This window comes from Elephas maximus, chromosome 3, assembly GCF_024166365.1.
Source record: "Elephas maximus indicus isolate mEleMax1 chromosome 3, mEleMax1 primary haplotype, whole genome shotgun sequence".
Classification (NCBI taxonomy): Eukaryota; Metazoa; Chordata; class Mammalia; order Proboscidea; family Elephantidae; genus Elephas; species Elephas maximus.
In genome coordinates, this window is record NC_064821.1 from 159,005,382 (window position 1) to 159,028,119 (window position 22,738).

Below are 22,738 nucleotides of genomic sequence, written 5' to 3' on the forward strand. Positions count from 1 at the left end.
TCTCCTGTAGCAGTTATTTGGATGCCATAGCCGAGGTCTTCCTCCAGAGGTGGTAATTGATGTATAGTTACTGTCTTTTTTTTTTTTTTTCCATCCTTTCTTTAGGACAAGTGGCATTGACCCAGCCCACCGAAGATCTCCAGAGACCATGTCCAAGAAAAGAATTGCTGTGATTGGGGCAGGGTCGAGTGGACTGACTTCTATCAAGTGCTGCCTGGAAGAAGGTTTGGAGCCTGTCTGCTTTGAAGGGACAGATGACATTGGAGGGCTCTGGAGGTTCCAGGTAAACCTCCTGTTCCCTTAATACTTGGCGCACTCCCTGAGACTAGGTCCATGAGACTTTTTATCTAGTGTCATGGAATGCAGTGGGCTTGATAGTGATTAAACCTGCTAGAATTCCATCTTGGTCTGGCTCCCCCTTTTCTTTCTTGCCACAGCCACAAGGATTCGGACCTCCCTTCTCTGTGGCCATCACCTCAAGTTCCCTGTGGTTCCTCTTTCCCTAGGCTGGCTGCAAACAGCCACAGGTGTCACTTGTTTTTCCTTTTCCGTTGCTTCTGAAGTTGACACAGAGACCATTTTCATTGGAAGGGTTTTGCTGCTATTCAGAAAAGGGAAACATGCTGGGAGTAACCATAATAATAATTAAAAAAAAAACATAATAAACAGAAAATACAGAGTGGTTAGAACAATTAGGATGGTTGCTCCCGGTCTGTATTAATACGTAAGTGGGCTAGAATTACCTGCGTACAACCCCTCCTGGGTATCCCTGTTTTTAATCCTCTCTTAGCTTTTTATTTTGTCTTATTTCAACCCTGGTTTGCTTTAGGTGGCTCTCTGAAAATCCTACATCCTTAAATGAAATAAAAAATCTGTCTGCCTTGTTGGCTTTGAACATTTCCTTCCCTTGAGAAACTGGTGATTCAAAGTCCTGTCTTCAATAGAAGGCAAAGGGCACCTGCAGCTGGGTTTTCTTGTCCTTGCATATACAACCCTAGGTATCTGAGGGGAATTCGTTCCAGGAACCCCCTTGGATACCAAAATCCAAAGATGCTCAAGCCCATTATATAAAATGGTGTAGTATTTGCATATAATCTATGCACATTCTCCCATATACCGTAAATCATCTCTAGGTTACTTATAATACCTAAAACCAAAATCCATTGCTGTCGAGTCAATTCTGACTCATACCAACCCTATAGGACAGAGTAGAACTGCCCCATAGGGTTTCCAAGGAGCGCCTGGTGGATTCGAGCTACCGACCTTTTGGTTAGCAGCCGTAGTTCTTAACCACTACACCACCAGGGTTTCCTTATAATACCTAATACAATGTAAATACTGTGTGAATAGTTGTTATACTGTATTGTTTAAGGAATCATGACAATAAAAAATGTATTTTTTTTTCCTGGAAAAGTTTTGATCCACAGTTGGTTGAACACAGAACCTGCCGAAACAGAGAGCCGACTATACTAAGTTTTAAATTTGAATTATTTTAATATGCTGTCTAGCCCTGCAGGTTTTCACTAACAGTTCTAAGATATCATTCACTTAAATGACAATTAAACTCATTTAAATGCCAAAGAATATTAACCACCTCCTTATCTCCAAATTGACATGCATTGGGTTTCACTTTCAGGCCAGCTTTCTGAACTAGTAGTGAGTGGTATGGATGTGCCCCAGATGTGTTTCATATTTCATAAAAACTAACAAAGCATTGGCCAGTTACTTAAAAGTGCTTTACAGCATTCATTACTCAAACAGGAGTACAGTTCTTCTGCAATGACAGATTTCCTCTTCTCTCTGTCTCTAAGTGCTACGGCTGCTAACCAAAGGGTTGGCAGTTTGAATACCGCCAGGTGCTCTGTGGAAACTCTACAGGGCAGTTCTACTCTGTCCTATAGGGTCGCTATGAGTCAGAATCAACTCGACGGCACTGGGTTTGGTTTTGGTTCTGTCTATGGGGACTAACTCTATTTGACAATATTTCTTATCCAGATCTAGAGGGAGCACCCCCATCTCAGGAGAGTGCCAAGCCTCTTCCATAATGAGTCCTATGCACGGGCTGAAAATCTTGTTGATTCATTTTTTAGTTATCAACAGAAAAATTCTACTGTTTTCTGTGATGAAATCCAATCACAACATAAAGTAGAAGTTACGAGCACAGTCTGGGTTCAAATCCTGTTTCTATCACCTACAAGCAGTGTTGTTGTTAGGTGTTGTTGAGTCATTTTTGACTCATAGGGACCCCATGTCAGAGTAGAAAACCCATAGGGTTTTCTTGGCTGTAATTTGTATGGAAGCAGATCACTACGCTAGGTCCTCCTCGGGGCGGGGAACCACCAGGTGAGTTCGAACCACCAACTTTTTGGTTAGCACTTAACCGTGTTTGCCACGAGGGCTCCTTACTAGCAGTGTGCCCTTGGGCAAATCGTTAAGCTTTTCTGTACTTCTATTTCTTCATTTTTAAAAAGGGACTAATAATAGTACCCACGTATAGAGGGTCGCTACGGGTCAAAATCGACTTGACAACAACGGGTGTTTTTTTGGTATAGAGTTATTGGGGGGATTAAATGAAGGAATAAATATGCCAATCACTTATAACAGTGCCAGGTACAGAGGACATGTCAGTAATTATTCAGCTTGCCTGGAGTGGGACCCAAGCATTGGTAGTTCTGGTGTCACAGCCAAGTTTGGCAATTACTGAACAGGCGAAATCAGTTAAGTGTGGAAGGAGATTGGGAGGGTGTCTACCATCCCACCTGATTATCAGGTGCCTGATTTTTATCTCCAGAATGGTTTAAACTTGTTCCCTGTTAAAGAACTAACTTGGAAATTTTTTAGTTATCCTCTTGTCAAAATTTCAACACTTTTGTCTTAGTTATCTAATGCTGCTATAACAGAAATAGCGTAAGTGCATGACTTCAACAAACAGAAATGTATTCTCTCACAGCCTAGGAGGCTAGAAGTCCGAATTCAGAGTGCCAGCTCCTGGAGAAAGCTTTCTCTCTCTGTTGGTTCTGGGGGAAGGTCCTTGTCATCAATCTCCCCCTGGCCTAGTGACTTCTCAGAGAAGGGACCCTGGGTCCAAAGGATGTGCTCCACTCTGGGTACTTCTTTTCTTTGTGGCATGAGGTCGCTTTCCTCTTCTCCATTCTTTCTTTTATACCTCAAAAGAGATTGACTCAAAACACAACCTAATCCTTTAGACTGAGTTCTGCTTCATAACAAAACTGCCTCTAATCCTGCCTCATTAACATCATAGACGTAGGATTTACAACACCTAGGATAATCACATCAGATCACAAAATGGTAGGCAACCACATAGTACTAGGAATCATGGCTTAGCAAAGTTGACACACATTTTGGGGGGATACAATTCAATCCATGACATTCCATCCTTGGCCCCTCAAAATTCATGTCCTTGCCACATGTAAAACACATTCACCCCATCATATCATCTCAAAAGTCTTAAACCAACTGCAAGTCCAAAATCTCATCTTCTCAAAATTTCCCTTCATCTGTGAAATCTAGAATACAAGTTATCTGCTTCCAAAGTACAATGGTGCAACAGACACAAGCTAGATATTTCTATTACAAATGGAGAAATTGGAGGAAAAGAGGGGATAACTGGCACTCAACTGGTCAGTCAAACACATTACATTAGCCCTCAAGGCTTGAAAATAATCCTCTGTTCTCTGAGACCATTTAGGCAATGACCCTGCTCTCCAGACTCTAGGTGTTGGCCACACTCTCCAGAATCTGGGTAGAAGCCCCTCAGCCATGGGTTTCAGCTCTGCCTTCCAAGCCCCCTGGGATAGGAATCAGCTCCCCTGCATTTGGGCAGCCCCATTCTCCTAGTCCATCTGAGTGGCAGGAAGATCCTTGTCATCAGTCTTCCCCTGATCCAGGAGCTTTTCAGCAAAGGAACCCCAGTTCCAAAGGACATGTTCTGCTCCTGGTGCTTCTTTCTTGGTGGCATGAGGTCCCTCTCCTCTCTGCTGGATTCTGTCTTTTATACCTAAAAAGAGATTGACTCAAAACCTAATCCTGTAGATTGAGTCCTACATCATTAACATAACTGCCTGTATTCCTGCCTCATTAGGTTCCGATTTAAAATACATAGAATAATCACATCAGATCACAAAATGGTGAATAGCCACACAATACTGGGAATCATGGCCTAGCTAATTGGACACACATTTTGGGTGGACACAATTCGATACATAACAACCTTATAAACTGCTTCATTGAAAATGAATCAACTGTATTTCAACAAAACTTTCCGACTTCTATTAAGAAAGGCCACAACTGTGTGGTTCACCATTATATTTCTATAGCCAAGTACGATGCCTGGAAAATAGTGTTGTGTTGTTATTAGGTGCCACTTAGTTGCTTCCGACTCATAGCAACCCTGTGTACAACAAAACTAAACACTGCCTTGTCCTGCGCCATCCTCATGATCGTTGCTAGAGCCCATCGTTGCAGCCACTGTGTCAATCTATCTCATTGAGGGTCTTCCTGTCTTTCACTGACCGTCTATTTTACCAACCATGATGTACTTCTCTAGGGATTGGCCCCTCCTGACAACATGTCCAAAGTACGTGAGATGAAGACTCACCATCCTCACTTCTAAGAAGCATTCTGGCTATACTTCCTCCAAGACAGATTTGTTTGTTCTTCTGGCAGTCCGTGATATGTTCAATATTCTTCGCCAACACCATAATTCAATGGCATCAATTGTTCTTTGGTCTCCCTTATTTATCGTCCAGCTATCACATGTATAGGAGATGACTGAAAATACCAAGGCTTGGGTCAGGCACACTTTAGTCCTCAAAGTGACATCTTTGCTTTTTAGCACTTTAAAGAGGTGTTTTGCAGCAGATTTGCCCAATGCAATACGACATTTGATTTCTTGACAGCTGCTTCCGTGGATGTTGATTGTAAATCCAGGTAAAATGAAATCTTTGACAACTTCAATCTTTTCTCTGTATATCATGCTGTTGCTTATTGGTCTAGTTGTGAGGATTTTTGCTTTCTTTATGTTGAGGTGTAATCCATACTGAAAGCTGTAATCTTTGGTCTTCCTCAGTAAATTCTTCAAGTCCTCTTAGCTTTGAGCAAGCAAGGTTGTATCATTTGCATATCACAGGTTGTTGATGAGTCTTCCACCAATCCTGATGCCATGTTCTTCTTCATATAGTCCAGCTTCTCAGACTGTTTGCTCAGCATACAGATTGAATAAGTATGGTGAAAGGATACGGTTCTGAAGCACACCTTTCCTGATTTTAAACCACACAGTATCCCCTGGTTCTGTTCGAACGACTGCCTCTTTGTCTATGCGCAGGTTCCTCGTGAGTACGTACCCAATATATCTGTGTTTAGTAAATAAATAAATTCCCAAGAAACAGACTATCTTCAGTAGCTGCTTGGATGTGTATGGAGCTAGAGACTCATTCTCACATTTTCCGCAGTACATAGTTACAGGGCCTGAGGTATTATAAGCCTCCATTAATTGCTGGCTAAGCACATATCATTACTTGTTTAATTGGGGTTTTTCCCTATCTGGCACCTGGTCTCAGCTACTCCCTTGCTTGTTATTTGGAGTTCTTCTCTTTCTCTGTGAACTCTCCTGTAATTTATTGTGCATTTCATATATAAACTGGGCCCAGCCACTTTCAGTTCCACCACTGCCCCCAGGTGTGCAAGAAGACACTGTGACTCTAGGGGTTCCATTTTCTCTTTCTTGTTATAGGTCCCAGGAATTCAGTATGTTTTCTTTTCTTCTCAGATAACACCACTTCTATTTTCCTACCTCTATCACTCTTTTTTATCACTCCTTCAAGGAGCCGTAGTGGTACAATGGTTAAGCACTCGACTGCTAACTGAAAGGTTTGTGTTTCAAACCCGCCACCCCCTCTGTGGGGGAAAAACCTGGCAACCTGCTTTTCTAAAGATTGCAGCCTAGGAAATCCTATGTGGCAGTTCTTTGTCCTACAGGGTTCCGTCTCAACAGCACACAACAAGAACATTCTTCTTTCTCTCGCCAACCTGCCAAACACGATTCACCACTTGCTGCCTTCTTGCTATTGCTGAGTAGTTTCTAGTTCTCAGATATTAATTTCGATCAGTTTTTGTACTTGATATTATCACTAACATTACACCAGACCACTGATTTTCGTACTGCAAAATGACTTTATCAACTAAATAGCTTGAAAAAAGGTGAAGTCCCTTATGAAATGCTGAGGATTTAATAGGTATTTAATGCTGGGAAATAATTTTTAGTAGTCTTTAGTCAAACTGAATTTTAAAAATCCTGAAAGCATATGAAAGCCGTGCCTCCCAAACTTCATGTGCATGTGAATCACCTAGAGATTTTGCTAAAGCGGCACATTCTGACGCGTTAATCGGGGGTGGCTCCAAGATTCTGCATGTTTACCAAGTCCCCAGGGGATGATGATGGTCTGACACTACATTTTGAAAAGTGAAGTTCTAAAGTGTATATATAATTTAAAAAGACATCATACAGACACAGTGTAAAATATGATGTATCTATGTTAATTTTAAATATCAAGTAATAAACACCTTAGATGAATGGATTTTATAAAATCCTTAAATTTCATCACTCAAAAAAGAAAAGCAAAAAAGTAATAAGACAACAGAATGGATGCAAAAATACTTAAAAGAGGGTTATTACAGAGCCCTGGTGGTGCAGTAGTGAGGTGTTAGACTGCTAACCAAAAGGTCGGCAGTTTGAATCCACCAGCTGCCCTTGGAAACACTATGAGGCAGTTCTACTCTGTCTTTTGGGGTTGCTTTATGAGTCAGAATCGACTCGATGGCAATGGGTTTTTTGTTTTTCAGTTTTTTTTTTTTTTTTTTGGTATAGTGCAGTAGGAGCCCTGGTGGTGTAATGGTTAAGCATTTGGCTACCAAGTAAGGGAAGATTGCAGTTTGAACCCATCTAGCGGTATATTCGGAGAAAAGACCTGGTGATCTGCTCCCATAAAGTCAGAGCCTAGGAAACCCTATGGGGCAGTTTTACTCTGTCCCGTAGGGTCACTATGAGTCAAAATTGACTTGACAGCACACAACAACAATTAACAGAGCAGTGGTTCTTAGATGTGGCTGCACGTTGAGGAATCACCTGGGGAACTTTAAAAAATACTGATGTCAATCCATCCATAAAGTTCTGATTTTATTGGCCTAGTGTGCCAATAAAACTTTACAGGTATTTCTAATGTACAGCCAAGGTTGAGGACCTTTGGCCCACAGCTTCTACCACAGTTTTCCCAGGTGAAAAATAAATATGACCTTGCACCCTTAAGAGAAAGTCCATACAGGATTGTAAAAGACCAACAACTGGGAGTTGCCCTTGAATGTTATGTAAATTTGCCCTCACTTTGAAATGACTGAACCAACAAATTCTTCATCACAATCATCTTCACCTGCTGCACACGTGCAGCTTTTAAATCACTGAAAAGGCTTTGAGCCTTTTCTTGCACTGAACCAAAACCCAAACCGACCGTTGCCATCTAGTGGCCCCATCCTGCAGGCACTACTGAAAAGCCACCCCACACTCTAAACGGGAGTTGGTCATTTGCAATCACAGGAAGAAGGCATCTGGTTTCTCACCGTTAAGTATGATGCTAGCTGTAGATCTTCTGTAGACTTTTTTAATCAAATTGAAGACTTTCACTCTATTTCTAGTTTTCTGAGGGTTTTTATTGTGGGTGTTGTATAAGCATTTTAACAAAACTGAAAGGAAAAAAGAAAACTAATCCTGCCTCTTTAATAAGTCAACTGGTTTTCCTTTTTTTCATACTTCAAAAGAGCTCCATTTAATAGGGGAGATATACAATGTATAATTACATAAACATGGATAGATGTGGGTACCTAACTACCTGAAGGCATACATAATGATAGAATATGAATTTAATTTTGTAATGTTGCTTTTTCACTCACTTCTAGGTCATTTTAAATGGTACTACATAGACTTCAAAAATCAGTTTTTGATGTCTCCATATTTGTTCATTAATTCATTTCAAAGCATTTATGATCTGTTATCTATCAGGTACTGTATTTCTCCATGGGAGAAAGATGTGGCAGTCTGCTTCTGTAAAGATTACAGCCTTGGAAACCCTATGGGGCAGTTCTACTCTGTCCTATGGGGTCGCTATGTATCGGAATCAACTTGATAGCAACAGTTTTTTTTTGTTTTTTGTTTTTACTGTATTCCTGATGGAGATACAAAGAAAGGACCTAACTAATCATAGAAACAAATGCATAATAATATAATGTGTTTAAGTTGCATTTATGGCAATGTGAGCAGAAAGTTTTGGGAACTTGGAGAATGGATGGGGCGTCTGAGTCTCTGGGGAGGACAGGAAAGTCTTCTCCAAGAAGTAGCATTTGATCTGAGTCTTACATGATAAATAGGAATTTTTCAGATGAAAAGGGGATGGACAAGTCAGGCACAGGAAATATGTGCAAAAGTTTAAATTTGTGCAAGAGCTTAGAATGTTTTGGGAAGAATTTAGTGACTCAGAAACTTGGATTCACTGAAGAAAGCAGTAAAAGGAGATTAAAAATGTGGATTGGGCTAGATTTTGAGATATCCTGCATGTCAAGATAAGGAATTTAGTTTTCCAGGTAGAATCAGTATAAACCATCAGGCAGTAGAATGACAGGATCTGCTTTGTATTTAATAGGATACCTATGAAGTGGTGTGGAAGATAAATTCTGCATCATTCATATACCACAACTTACTAAGTCACTCCCCAACTTTGGGGGCCTTTTAAGTTGTTTCTAATTAGTTGTTATCTTAAATAATACAAAATTGAATACCTTTATGCATTTGAATTTTATATTATTTTGCAATTTTCTTTAGAACAAATGATCAGGACTGATATATATATACGTATGTATGTATATATGTGTATAAAACTCTGAAATAAATTTTGATGTGTATCATTACTTTGTTGTGCTTTATGTAAAATGTGTTGTTAGTTGCTGTTGAGTCGGTTCTGACTCATAGCGACCCTGTGCACAACAGAACCAAACACTGCCCAGTCCTGCACCATCCTTACAATCATTGTTATGCTTGAGCCCATTGTTGCAGCCACTGTGTCAATCCACCTTGTTGAGGGCCTTCCTTTTTTCCACTGACCCTGTAGTTTACCAAGCATGATGTCCTTCTCCAGGGACTGATCCCTCCTGACAACATGTCCAAAGTATGTAAGACGCAGTCTCGCCATTCTTGCTTCTAAGCAGCATTCTGGTTGTACTTCTTCCAAGACAGATCTGTTTGTTCTTTTGGCAGTCCGTGGTATACTCAATATTCTTCGCCAACATCACAATTCAAAGGTGACAATTCTTCGGTCTTCCTTATTCATTGTGCAGCTTTCACATGCATATGATGCAACTGAAAACACCATGGCCTGGGTCAGGCGCACCTTAGTCTTCAAGGTGACATCTTTGCTTTTCAACACTTTAAAAAGGTCCTTTGCAGCAGATTTGCCCATTGCAACGGGTCTTTTGATTTCTTGACTGCTATTTCCATGGGTGTTGATTGTGGATCCAAGTAAAATGAAATCCTTGATAACTTCAATATTTTCTCTGTTCTCTGTGATGCTGGAAGCTATGCCACCGGTATTCAGATACCACCAGGGTCACCTATGGAGGACAGGTTTCAGCCGAGCTTCCAGACTAAGACAGACTAGGAAGAAGGACCTGGCAGTATACTTCTGAAAAGAATTAGCCAGTGAAAACCTTATGAATGTAAAATGTACTTCTTCCTATATATATCTTTCTCAATACAATTCAACAAACATCTATTAAATATTTACTAAATACTGTTTATTATTTTAGATGTTATGGGAAAAACCAAATCCAGTTGGAGAAACATTTTAGAGGTCTTTGAATCCTAAGCTCCTGTATATGAACATATTCTATTAGAAAATGGAGCAAAATCAGTGACAGCAGTGCCCTCAGAAAAATATGTAGGTTGGAACAGGCAGGATGGATTAGATGAAGAGACTTGAAAGGGAACATGTGAAAGCATTGTTAGCCAAAGGAAATGTGATCTTGGAGTTTGGGGCAGAGGCAGGGACAGGAGATATGGAAATGATCGGTTAAGGATTCCTAGACTGAAATGGAAACCCTGGTGGTGTAGTAGTTAAGTGCTACAGCTGCTAACCAAAATGTCAGCAGTTTGAATCCACCAGGCACTCCTTGGAAACTCTATGAGGCAATTCTGCTCTGTCCTATAGGGTCACTATGAGTCGGAATTGACTTGACAGCAGTGGGTTTGATTTTTGGGGGTTTTTTTAGATTGAAATATTCTCCAATAAACATGAGAGGAACACCATCCAGAATGTGGATAAAGCCGACAAACACTCTCCTTTGTGGACAGTTAATGTTTGATAATATCCAATGATCCGATCAGTATCTGTTCATTTCTGGAAGGGAAAGGGGGATCGAATTGGTTAAGGTGATTTCCCATCATCAGAACAATTTTCCCAAAATCCAATAGACTCAAAAACTTATCATTTGTGATATCTCAGTGACAAAATAATAGGCTTGATGGATATTGCATTCTTTTTTATGTGATCACCAAAACAACCCCTTCAGTTAGTTATTGAGACATTTTTGAGGATGAAAATTTTGGTGTAGGGGGGAGGACACTGAATTAGAGATTAATCTCATCTATAGCAATGGTCCTCAGCTTTTACTTGCCTCTGAATCTCTTGGGGATTTTGCTAAAAATGCATATTCTGATTCAATAAGAGTGGGGTGGGGCCTGAGATTCTGCATTTTTAACCCCTGCTGCTGGTCCACAGATGGTACTTCGGGTAGCAAGGGCTTAGAGCAGAGGCTCTCGAGTTTCAGTGTAATTTGTTGAGCATTTAGCTTGTTTCCTTTCTATATTATAAATAAGGCTATAATTAACATCCTTTAATGTAAACCTTTGTTTCTTTAACATAAATGTCTTTAGTATAATTTCCTAGAAGTAAATTAATGATTGAAGGGCTAAGTAAGTTTCAAGGGTTTTCATATATATTGCAATATTCTCTCCAGAAAACATTGTACCAGCTTATACTTTTTCTAGTAGAAACACCCATTTACCTCATTTTTACTAATACTGAGTACTAGTCTTTAAAATATTTTATATATTTAATTATATAGTAATATATGTTTATACTATATATTAAATATTTTATATTCAAATTATATGTACTTTGTCATTATAATGTATTTTATAACTATAATATACACATTATATCATATAATAAATTATGCACATTTAAATATACTTAAAGACTTACTTAGCTAGGCAGTTCTCACTTGGAGTCTCATGTGGTTGCACTCAGACGACAACTGGGCCTGGACATCTGATATGGCCCCTTTGCTCACATGTGTGGAACTCAGCTGGCATAGCTAGAATTCCCGGAGGTTGGCCACATCTCTTTCTATCCTAAACATTCTCTCCATGTGTCTAATTTAGGCTTCCTCACAGTGTACCAGTCTCAGGGCGGTTGGATTTCTTACACAGTTGCTGACTTCATCACAATAAGTTTTCCAAGAGACCCAGAAGTTACAAAGCTACTTATGACTTAATCTTGGAAGCCATGCAGGATCACTTCAACTGCATGCTGCTGTTGGTCCAAACCAAGTGACAAAGTCAACTCAGCTTCAAGGGGAAGGGACTATACAAGGTATAAATACTGGGAATATAGTTCATGGACCCCTGGTGGCACAGTGGTTAAAGTGCCTGGCTGCTAACAAAAAGGTCAGTGGTTCAAATCTACCAGCTGGTTTGCAGGAGAAAGATGTAGCACTCTGCTTCCATAAAGATTTACAGCCTCAGAAACCCTATGCAGCAGCTTTATTCTATCCTATAGGGTCACTATGAGTTGGAATTGACTTCGATGGCAGTGGGTATGGCTCATATCCAACACTCTGTGTGTGTGTGTGTGTGCGTAGTTTGTTTTAATTGCATTTCTTTCAAAATACTTTTTCAAATGTTTATTGACTATTTGTAAACCATGAAATTGATTCTGAAATTGTTATGAATGCTTCTTATTTACTGCAGGAGAATCCTGAAGAAGGAAGGGCCAGTATTTACAAATCAGTGATCATCAATACTTCTAAGGAGATGATGTGCTTCAGCGACTATCTCGTCCCAGATCATTATCCCAACTTCATGCACAACTCCCACGTCCTGGAGTACTTCAGGCTGTACGCGAAAGAGTTTGACCTTCTAAAGTATATTCGATTCAAGGTAGGGAATTTTGTGGATTTCTTTGTGTTTTAAGTTGTTTGTCAAAAATAAATAAATAATGTGCTTTCATTTGCAAGTGCTTGCATTGAAAGATTGACTTGATATTCTATGTATCTATCCTACCCAGACAAAAACTCTACTCTTTGTCCCCTCTGTGTCTGAAAAATGTTCCTGGAAAAGTCTTTCTTCCATACCCACCAGAATGCTTTAGCTGTTTTCATTTTACACAATTTGATTGTAATAAAACATGAGATGAAGGGAAGTTTTTCCCTATTATAGAGAGAATTTTAAAACTTTCTGGCCCCACTACTTGTCTGCTACTGTCAAGCTATTTTCTACTTTCCCAAAGTGCTTTCCAATGCATTATTTTATATGATCACCACAACAACCCAGTGAAGTACTTTCTGGAAGTCACTGAGGAAGCAAGTAAGTTAACTCTGGTGTAAGGGAACAACATTGAACTGGGGAACAAGGGCCTGAGTTCTGGCCCTTGCTCTGCTACTAATTAACTTGCGACCTCGGATAAGTAAGTTACTCAACTTTTATTTGTCTTGCCTTGTTTGTAAAACCAGATGACTGTACTAGATCATTTCAGTCGCTCCTTCCTGCCCAACAGTCTCCTGTGGTTTTTCTATAGTTCTTAACCATGGTCATAAAAGGGCAGATATTTATGACAACTAGTAAAAAGTCCAAATCTGCCTTCAGATCATTCTGCCTTCTGTTGTTTCAACAATAACAAAATGGTAGTATCCAGTGAGAATTTCCAAGGTTAGTCATTTACCACACAGTATTGTTTCTCTTCACTTGTTTAAGCAACACTTATGAACAAGTTTATGTATCATACTAACCAGTGTTGATGCAGAGATTTAAAAAAAAACAAAAAACCGGTAAGCATAGGCTAGTTGGGGAAACAGAAGAATAAAGAGACACAGTGTAACAAGTGCCATAGAAATCTATATATATGGTATCTCAAAGGAGAGATTCTTAACCATTGGGCCATGAGGTATCAGGCACCAGGAAATTCTTAGAGGAGGTGGTATGCATGCTAAAGGGGCAGTGAAACCAAAAAACCAAACCCACTACCGTTGAGTGAATTCTGACTCAGCGACCCTATAGGACAGAGTAGAACTGCCCCATAGGGTTTCTAAGGAGTGACTGGCGGATTCAAACTGGTGACCCTCTGGTTAGCAGCCAAGCTCTTAACCACTGTGCCACCAGGGCTCCAAAGGGAGAGTAAGATGAGTAGAAGCCTGCTAAATGAAGCAAGAATAAGGAGTGTTCCAGGCAGAGGCACCAGCCTATGTAAAACAAGAATATTATAGAGAGGAACTGTAAGTAGTGCAGGGACGGGTATCTCTATTAGTCCACGAAGCTATTATGGTCATAGGGCCCTACAACCACATAGGAGCATATTCTTGGTGTTTCCTTAGACTAAGTAAAGTAAATCTTATTATCTTTTTTTTTTAAAGCTAAAGATTACACCACTGACTCTCCCATCTCACAGCCTTTTTATAGTTATTTGCAAAATAGGTATTTAGGAAAGCCAAAGAGTAGTTTGTTTACATAAAATAGAAGACACTGAAATTTTTTTTTTTTTTTTTTTTTTGCTCCACCTGGCAATGGGGTCCTATAGCTCGATTACATGTTTAAGGCTAGCCAGTGAGAACAGGACTTGGGATAAGAAGGCATCAGAGGGTCCCAGGATGTCTGGTGGAGGAGGAGGGGTGTTAGTGCATAGAATGTCATAAAAGCACAGGAGAAGCCCAGGCTTTATTCAGGTGTCACAGTACCCTAGGGCATGGGCCACAAAACAGGAGCAGAGGTCCCTGGGAGGCACAAATGGTTTGCATTCAATTACTAAGCTAAAAAGATTGGTGGTTTGAACTAACCTAACAGCATCATTGTAATAAAGGGTTAGTGATCTGTTTCCGTAAACAAAACCCTTTGGAGCAGTTTTCCTGTATAACACATGGGGTCGCCATAAGTTGGAATTGACTTGATAGCAATGAGTTTTAGAAGCAGAGCAGATGCGAGCAGCCACCTAAGATACAACTATTGGTCTCTGCTTGTCAGGAGCAAAAGAAAAAGAAGGATACCAAAGTCTAAGAGAAGAAACTAGTCTACAGGGCTAATAGCCTACATGAGCCACAGCCTCATCTACCCTGAGACCAGAAGAACTAGATAGTGCCTGGCTACCACTATCAACGGTTGTGATCAAGGCCATAATAAATGGACCCTGATAGAAACAGAGAAATACACTGAGCAGAACTAAAGTTCTTAAAAAGTCCAGACTAGTTGGACCAGTTGAGACTAGAGGACTCCCTGAGACTATCACACTGAGATAATCTTTAAACCTTGAACCACAACTATCCCCCGAGGTCATCTTTTGAATAACAGATTGGGACACAAAAATAAAGGACATCATACATGAGTACAGTGCTCCATTACAAAACCATCTATAAGAGATCAAAAGGCCAACAATTACAGTAAAGCAAAGATGAGAAGATAAGGAGGGAGGCAGGGAAACTAGAGTACTGGAAACAGAACAACCCGAACACAATTAAAGAGAATGTTGACACATTGTGAAAAGTGTAACTAATGTCACTGAACAACTTGTGTAGAAATTGTCAGATGGGAACCTAATTTGCTGGGTAAACTGTCACCAAAAACACAATAAAATATTATTTAAAAGAAGTAAAAGAGAATGCCGCATTAGCCTGACAAATGTATTTTACTTAGCCCGCCTGATAAAAGTTTTCTCACTCTGACTGAAGCAAAGAAAAAAATTCTTATTTTTGGAGTATGAAGATCAAATATACCTGCATGACCCTACTACGTAGCAGTGCCAGTGATCTCAGCCATTTGTGTAATAATACTCTGTAAGGAGAGCCATGTCAGGGAAGGTGTCCACTGTATAGGCTAAACTTACAGTCCTCTATGGCTATTATTTCCCTTTCAGACCACTGTGTGCACTGTGAGGAAGAGGCCTGATTTCCCTACTTCAGGCCAATGGGATGTGGTCACTAAGTCTGAAGGGAAAGAGGAGGTAAACGTCTTTGATGGAGTCATGGTTTGCACTGGCCATCACACCAATGCTCACCTACCACTGGAAAGCTTCCCTGGTGAGTAAGCTGCCAAGAAGGAAGACCTTTGAATCATGCCTGTGACCTGACCCCTGAGGAATGAGAGTATTGCGGTCTCAGTGATCCTAACCTCAGGATGAAATATGCTTAATTCTGTATGTGTCCCTGGTGTTTGGGTAACTTGAATTACTGGTATTTGAGGGTAGAGATAATGGTACTTTGGGAGATTAGAGGAAAATTAGTTTTTCTCAGGATCAAAAGAAAAAACGTGGACTTGTTGGTCAACATTATGTTGAATGGAGAATTTTTTAACAATCTAGGAAACAAATAGAAATGTTGGGTTTCTAAGGGAGATATGAAAACTTGAAGAAAGAATTTAATTACAGTCTTTGTCTTGGTTTGTCATTTTGGAGATGTATATATACACATATATGTGTGTGTGTGTATATATAATACATATGTATATATACATATATGCACATAAATACTGTGCATATATTGATCACCCTAATTGGAATGAGAATATGTATTTAAAGGAATGAAAGGATGAGAGGTTCTGTGATAGTTTGAATTTGTGAGTCTGTAAGTCCACAGACGTCTTCCTTCAGTCAACCAATTCTTTTTGGTACAGTGACTCTGTGTATTCCTGCCATCTTCTTCTGATGCTTCTTGCATTGTTTAGTATTTTGCCCATAGAATCCTTCGATATTGCAACCGAAGACTTGAATTTTTTCTTCAGTTCTTTCAGCTTGAGAAATGCTGAGCACATTCTTCCCTTTTGGTTTTCTAACTCCAGTTCTTTGCACAGTTCATTATAATTCTTTGTCTTCTCGAGCCACATTTTGAAACCTTCCATTCGGCTCTTTTGCTTTATCATTTCTTCCATTTGCTTTAGCTACTCTACGTTCAAAAGCAAGTTTCAGAATTTCCTCTCACATGCATTTTGGTCTTTTCTTTCTTTCCTGTCTTTTTAATAACTTTTTGTTGTTGTTCTTTAGATGAAGGTTTAGAGAGCAAATTAGTTTCTCATTAAACAATTAATATACATGTTGTTTTGTGACATTGGTTGCCACCCCCATAACATGTCAACACTCTCCCTTTCTCTACCTTGGGTTCCTTGTTATCAGCTTTTCTGTCCCCTTCTGCCTTCTTGTCCTTGCCCCTTGGCTGGTGCACCCATTTAGTCTCATTTTGTTTTATGGACCTGTCTGATCTTTGGCTGAAGGGTGAACCTCAGGAGTCACTTCAGTACTGAGTTAAAAGAGTGTCCAGGCCATGGTTTAAGGGGACTTCTAAGTCAATTGGTAAAATAATTCTATTATGAAAACATTCTGCATCCCACTTTAAGATGTGGCGTCTGGGGTCTTAAATGCTAACAAGCGGCCATCTAAGATGCATCAATTGGTCTCAACCCACCTGGAGCAAAAGAGAATGAAGAACACCAAGGTCACACGACAACTAAGAGCCCAAGAGACAGAAAGGGCCACATGAACTAGAGACCTACATCATCCTGAGACCAGAAGAACTAGTTGGTTCCCGGCCACAATCGATGACTGCCCTGACAGGGAGCACAACAGAGAACCCCTGACGGAGCAGGAGATCAGTGGGATGCAGACCCACAAATTCTCATAAAAAGACCATACTTAAGGGTCAGACTGAGACTAGAGGAATCCTGGCGGCCATGGTCCCCAGACCTTCTGTTGGCACAGGACAGGAACCATCCCCAAAGACAACTCATCAGACAGGAAAGGAACTGGACAGTGGAGGGGAGAGAGATGCTGATGAAGAGTGAGCTAATTATATCAGGTGGACACTTGAGATTGTGTTGGCATCTCATGTCTGGAGGGGGGATGGGAGGATAGAGAGAGTGGGAAGCTGGCAAAATTGTCACGAAAGGAGAGACTGGAAGGGCTGACTCCTTAGGGAGAGAGCAAGTGGGAGTACGGAGTAAGATGTATGTAAACTTATACGTGACAGACTGACTTGATTTGTAAACGTTCACTGGAAGCTCAATAAAAGTTAATTAAAAAAAAAAAAAAAAAGGGTGTCCAGGGGCCATACTCTTGGAATTTCTCCACTGTCTGTCAGACCAGCAAGTTTGGTCTTTGTGTGTGTGTGTGCATAGTCTTTGTGTGTGTGTGTGAGTTAGAATTTTGTCCTACATTTTTCTCCAGCTTTGTCTGGGACCCTCTATTGTGATTCCTGTCAGAGCAGTCAGTGGTGGTAGACAGGCACCATCTAGTTGTGCTAGACTCAGTCTGGTGGAGGCTGTGGTAGTTGTCATCCATTAGTCTTAATGACCCCTTGCTGTTTTCATGTATGATATCCTTGATATCATCCCACAACTCTTGTGGTCTTCGATCATTAGTGTTCAATGCATCAAATCTGTTCTAAAGATGGTCTCTAAATTCAGGTGGGATATACTCAAGGTCGTACTTTGGCTCTCATGGACTTCAACTTGAACTTGAATATGAGCAATTTATGGTCTGCACCATAGTAGGCCCCTGGTCTTATTCTGACTGATGATATCGAGCTTCTCTGTAGTTTCTTTCCACAGGTGTAGTCCATTTGATTCCTGTGTATTCCATTGGGTGAGGTCCATGTTTATAGTTGCCACTTACGTTGTTGAAAAAAGGTATTTACGATAAATAGGTCGTTGGTCTTCTAAAATTCTATCATACCATCTCTGACATCATTTCTGTCACCAAAGCCACGTTTTCCACTACTGATCCCTCTACTTTGTTTCTAACTTTCACATTCCAATCACCAGTAATTATCAATGCATCTTAACCACATGTTTGATCAATTTCAGACTGCAAAAGTTGGTAAGAATCTTCAGTTTCTTCCTCTTTGCCATTAGTGGTTGGTGCATAAATTTGAATAATAGTTGTATTAACTGGTCTTCCTTGTAGGCGTATGGATGTTATCCTATCACTGACAGTGTTGTACTTAAGGATAAATCTTGAATTGTTCTTTTTGCCAATGAATGCAATGCTATTCCTCTTCAATTTGTCATTGCCAACGTAGTAGACCATATGATTGTCTGATTCAAAACTGCTAATGCCAGTCCATTTCAGCTCACTAATGCCCAGGACACTGATCTTCAAGTGCTCCATTTCATTTTTGAAAACTGCCAATTTTCCTTCATTCATACTTTGTACATTCCATGTTCTATTAATGGATGTTTGCAGATGTTTCTTCCTCATTTGAGTCTCAGGAAATCCAAGCTACAGTGAAGGCATTGGCCAAAAGCAGAGCTCCAAGAATTGATGGAATACCAATTGAGATGTTTTAACAAACAGATGTAACGCTGAAATCACTCACTTGTCTATGCCAAGAAATTTGGAAGACAGCTACCTGGCCAACAGACTGGAAGAGATTCATATTTGTGCCCATTCCAAAGAAAGGTGATCCAACAGAATGCAGAAATTATTGAACAATACCATTAATATTACATGCAAGTAAAATTTTGATGAAAATCATTCAAAAATGGCTACAGCAATACATCAACAGAGAACTTCCAGAAATTCAAGCTGAATTCAGAAGAGGATGTGGAACAAGGGGTATCATTGCTGATATCAGATGGATCATGGCTGAAAGCAGAAAATACCAGAAAGATGTCTACTTCTGTTCTGTTTACTATGCAAAGGCATTCTACTGTGTGGATCATAACAAATTATGGATAAAATTCTGAAGACTGGAAACTTCAGAACACTTAATTATGCTCATGCAGAACCTACACATAGGCCAAGAGGCAGTTGTTCGACCAGAACAAGGAAATACTACATGGTTTAAAATCAGAAAAGATGTGCATCAAGATCATATCCTTTCACCATAGTTACTTAGTCTGTATGCTGAGCAGATAATCTGAGAAGCTCGATTATATAAAGAAGAACAACAGCATCCGGATTGAAGGAGCACTTATTAACAACTTGTGATATGCCGATGACACAACCTTGCTTGCTGAAATCGAAGAGGACGTGAAGCACTTACAGATAAGGATCAAAGACTACAGCCTTCAGTATGGATTACACCTCAACATAAAGAAAACAAAAATCCTCACAACTGAACCAATAAGCAACATCATGATAAATGGAGAAAAGATTGAAGTTGTAAAGGATTTCATTTTTACTTGAATCCACAATCAATACCCATGGAAGCAGTAGTCAGGAAATCAAATGACATATTGCATTGAACAAAACTGCTACAAAAGACCTCCTTGAAGTGTTAAAAAGCAGAGATGTCAACTTGAGAACTAAGGTCGTCTGCCTGACCCAAGCCATGGTATTTTCAATCATTTCGTATGCAGACAAAAGCTGGACAATGAATAAGGAAGACCAAAGAAGAACTGGTGCCTTTGAATTATGGTGTTGGTGAAGAATATTGAATAAACCGTAGACTGCCAGAAGAATGAATAAATCTGTCTTAGAAGAAGTACAGCCAGGATGCTCCTTAGAAGTGAGGATGGCGAGACTGTGTCTCACATACTTTGGACATGTTATCAGGAGGACCGGGTCCCCGGAGAAGGACATCATGCTTGGTAAAGTAGAGGGTCAGAGAAAGAAAGGAAGACGCTGAGTGAGATGGACTGACACAGTGGCTACAACAATGGGTTTAAGCATAGCAACAATTGTGAGGATGGGGCAAGACCAGGCAATGTTTCCTTATGTTGTACATAGCGTCACTATGAGTAGGAACTGACTTGCTGGCACCAACTACAATGAGGAAACCCTGGTGGCATAGTGGTTAAGGGCTACAGCTGCTAACCCAAGGGTCGGCAGTTTGAATCTGCCAGGCACTCCAGAAAACTCTACGGGGCAGTTCTACTCTGTCCTATAGGGTTGCTATGAGTCGGAATCGACTTGATGGCCCTGGGTTTGGTTTGGTTTTGGTAACTAGAATGAGTCCACAGAAGAAACAGATCCTGTCCAAATCACAAAGTTCTGCTCAGATTATGGGAAAAGAAAAGAAAATAGGCAGAACTATTCAGAAAGACAAGAGAGTAGCTGAGTGAAGGGAGAACACAGTGGAGAATATATGCTTAAACTCTATATAGCCAACTGAAGAAAATGGATGATTTGACAAATAGTATTCATCAGATAACCCATCACCTAATGATTATTTACCTTTACCTTGCAGGGATTGAGAAGTTCAAAGGACAGTACTTCCACAGCCGGGAGTATAAGAACCCACAGGTCTTCACTGGAAAGAGAGTCATTATAATTGGCATTGGAAACTCTGGAGGTGATCTGGCTGTGGAGATCAGTCACACAGCCAAGCAGGTTTGAATCAGTGAATTATTTACTTTGCTTCAAACCTAGCTAGGCATACACCAAGGAAGCTGCAGTAAATCCCACACAGAGTTCGGATACCCTCATATAACCATCAGTACAGATGGCAAATAGAAGGATTCATTTCTCGACCTCATTTAGGAATATTATGATTGATACTAATGGAGCCAAGGTTACCAGTTAAATTTCTAGTTGTTCGATTGGACTCACACTAAGGAATTAGTTCATGACCACTCTGCTCATAAATCCCAACTTGTCATCTGAGAGTATGCCTCTGGCTTTGAAGAAGACCAAGTAATTTCTGGGAGAGCTCATTAGAATGCAGCACTCAGAGTATAGGATCTTTGGTTGGCCAATAGAAGTGCCATATTCTTATGAGAAGGAAAGTACACTGTGGTCATTGAAAGCTTTTCACTCATAGGGTGGTGCCTGTGTTTTCCTCTTCACCCCTCAAATAGAAAAAATAAATAGTCTAATCTTTTCAAAGACTACGTAACTATCAATATGAAAAGCATCCACACTGAAGCACACACGAGGAGCTCTCCCCAGCCTTCCCATACAGTTATGTAACACAGAATAGTGTGCACTCTAAAGAAATTTCTATCTTTTTTGGTGTTATGTCTTATTATTATTATTATTGCATCATATGTTTTGAACTGGGAAGAAAGTATCTTCACTATAAATTCCCGGAAAAAGACATGTCACTATTATATTTTGTTATTCACGTCTTTATTAAAGCATAACTTTACTGGCAATACATAAATGCCAGGTTGATCTTCAGTAACTTTAATTATGCTGTCCTTCTCCATGAATATGCTTTAAAAATTATTATTTTTTAAAATCGAAGCTTAATGCCCCAACTTTGTTAAATGACCCTTGCCCAGCAATTCCATTCCAATAACACTTCTCAGTGTTATCCCCATCTATCACCACAAAAGCCATTTCATACATTATTCCATGAATTAATTCAACAAGCATTATCAGGAAATACGTATATAAATAGGAAAGAGCAAGATCCCGTGTGGGCATTATGACAGAAGTATGGGGACCCATGGCACGAGCCTTCTTTGACACCATTGGCTGATCAGATGGTCAGTTAAAAGGGAGCTGGACCTTCCCTGCACTGAGGAATTACAGATTGTCCAAGAACCAAGCACACAGAGCAGGTGGAGATAAGGTAGCCATGTCTGAGAATGACTGGGTAAATGCATAGCAAAACTATGTTTGCAAGGAAGGCACATTATGTCCCGCCATTAATGCAAGTTGAAGAAACCCGTTTGCTGGGCTCTAACATTTTCCTTTACATATTAAAGTGTATTTCTGAGAAGATGTTTGTAAACCAAAATTTTGAAATGGACTTTTAAATTTCAGTGTGCCAAGGAAGTCTGTGGTATAATTCTTGCGGTATAATGCTTTTGCTAAGGGAAAACATCCCTTTCTTGTCAAGCATTCTTCTTTACATTTTTCTCTTATAATTCCAGATTTGTAATCAAGGGGTAGGCGGAAAATTGGAATAAGGAGTATAATAGCCATTATGCATTTATCAAGTGTTTACTATGTGCCATACTTTTTACAAACATATTATTTAATTCTCACAACTTCCCTGTGATGTATATATTATTGTCGCTATTTCATAAACAGGGAAACTTTTAAATGAGGTTCTGAGTACTTACATTACTCATCCGAAGTTATATAGTCAGCACACAAAATCATTTAACTCCTAAAACCACACATGCCTTTCAACTGTACATGTAAAAATGCTTAATTATGATGGAGCTTATATGATCAGTGAGAATATACATGTGAAGTAAAGGGTTAAAGGATTATCCCTCTGTAGACAGGTTATCTTTCTCCATCAAAGCTTCCACAAAAGACCACGAAGCAATGTATTTATATAACCTTCAGCTCAGGGAAGTGTCTCCAGAGAGCTTTGTAATATACAGGAAGTGATACTTTTGCCAGGTAATTGACCTCAGGGAATATCAAACTTTTATCGGCCCTGAAGATGGATTTGCCATCAGAGGACACAGAAAGACTGACTAGCTTCCTGTTGTTCTAGGAGCAATCTTAATTTTTTTTTTTAA

At 39.9% G+C, this 22,738-nt stretch overlaps 1 protein-coding gene across 5 annotated transcripts in view; it reads left to right on the top strand.

Annotated features, from left to right (window-relative positions):
- The window catches only part of FMO5 (flavin containing dimethylaniline monoxygenase 5), a 77,180-nt gene that overhangs the window by 37,704 nt on the left and 16,738 nt on the right, over positions 1–22,738 (top strand). For 4 of the 5 annotated variants that reach the window (XM_049879915.1, XM_049879916.1, XM_049879919.1 and 1 more), the window contains exons 2-5: positions 106–283; positions 12,092–12,280; positions 15,240–15,402; positions 20,503–20,645. In XM_049879915.1, coding sequence (XP_049735872.1) covers positions 106–283; positions 12,092–12,280; positions 15,240–15,402; positions 20,503–20,645 — 673 coding nt within the window. Of the gene's footprint in view, positions 1–105; positions 284–4,933; positions 4,951–12,091; positions 12,281–15,239; positions 15,403–20,502; positions 20,646–22,738 lie in introns of those variants that run through there. The other variant, XM_049879920.1, reaches the window with a different exon arrangement.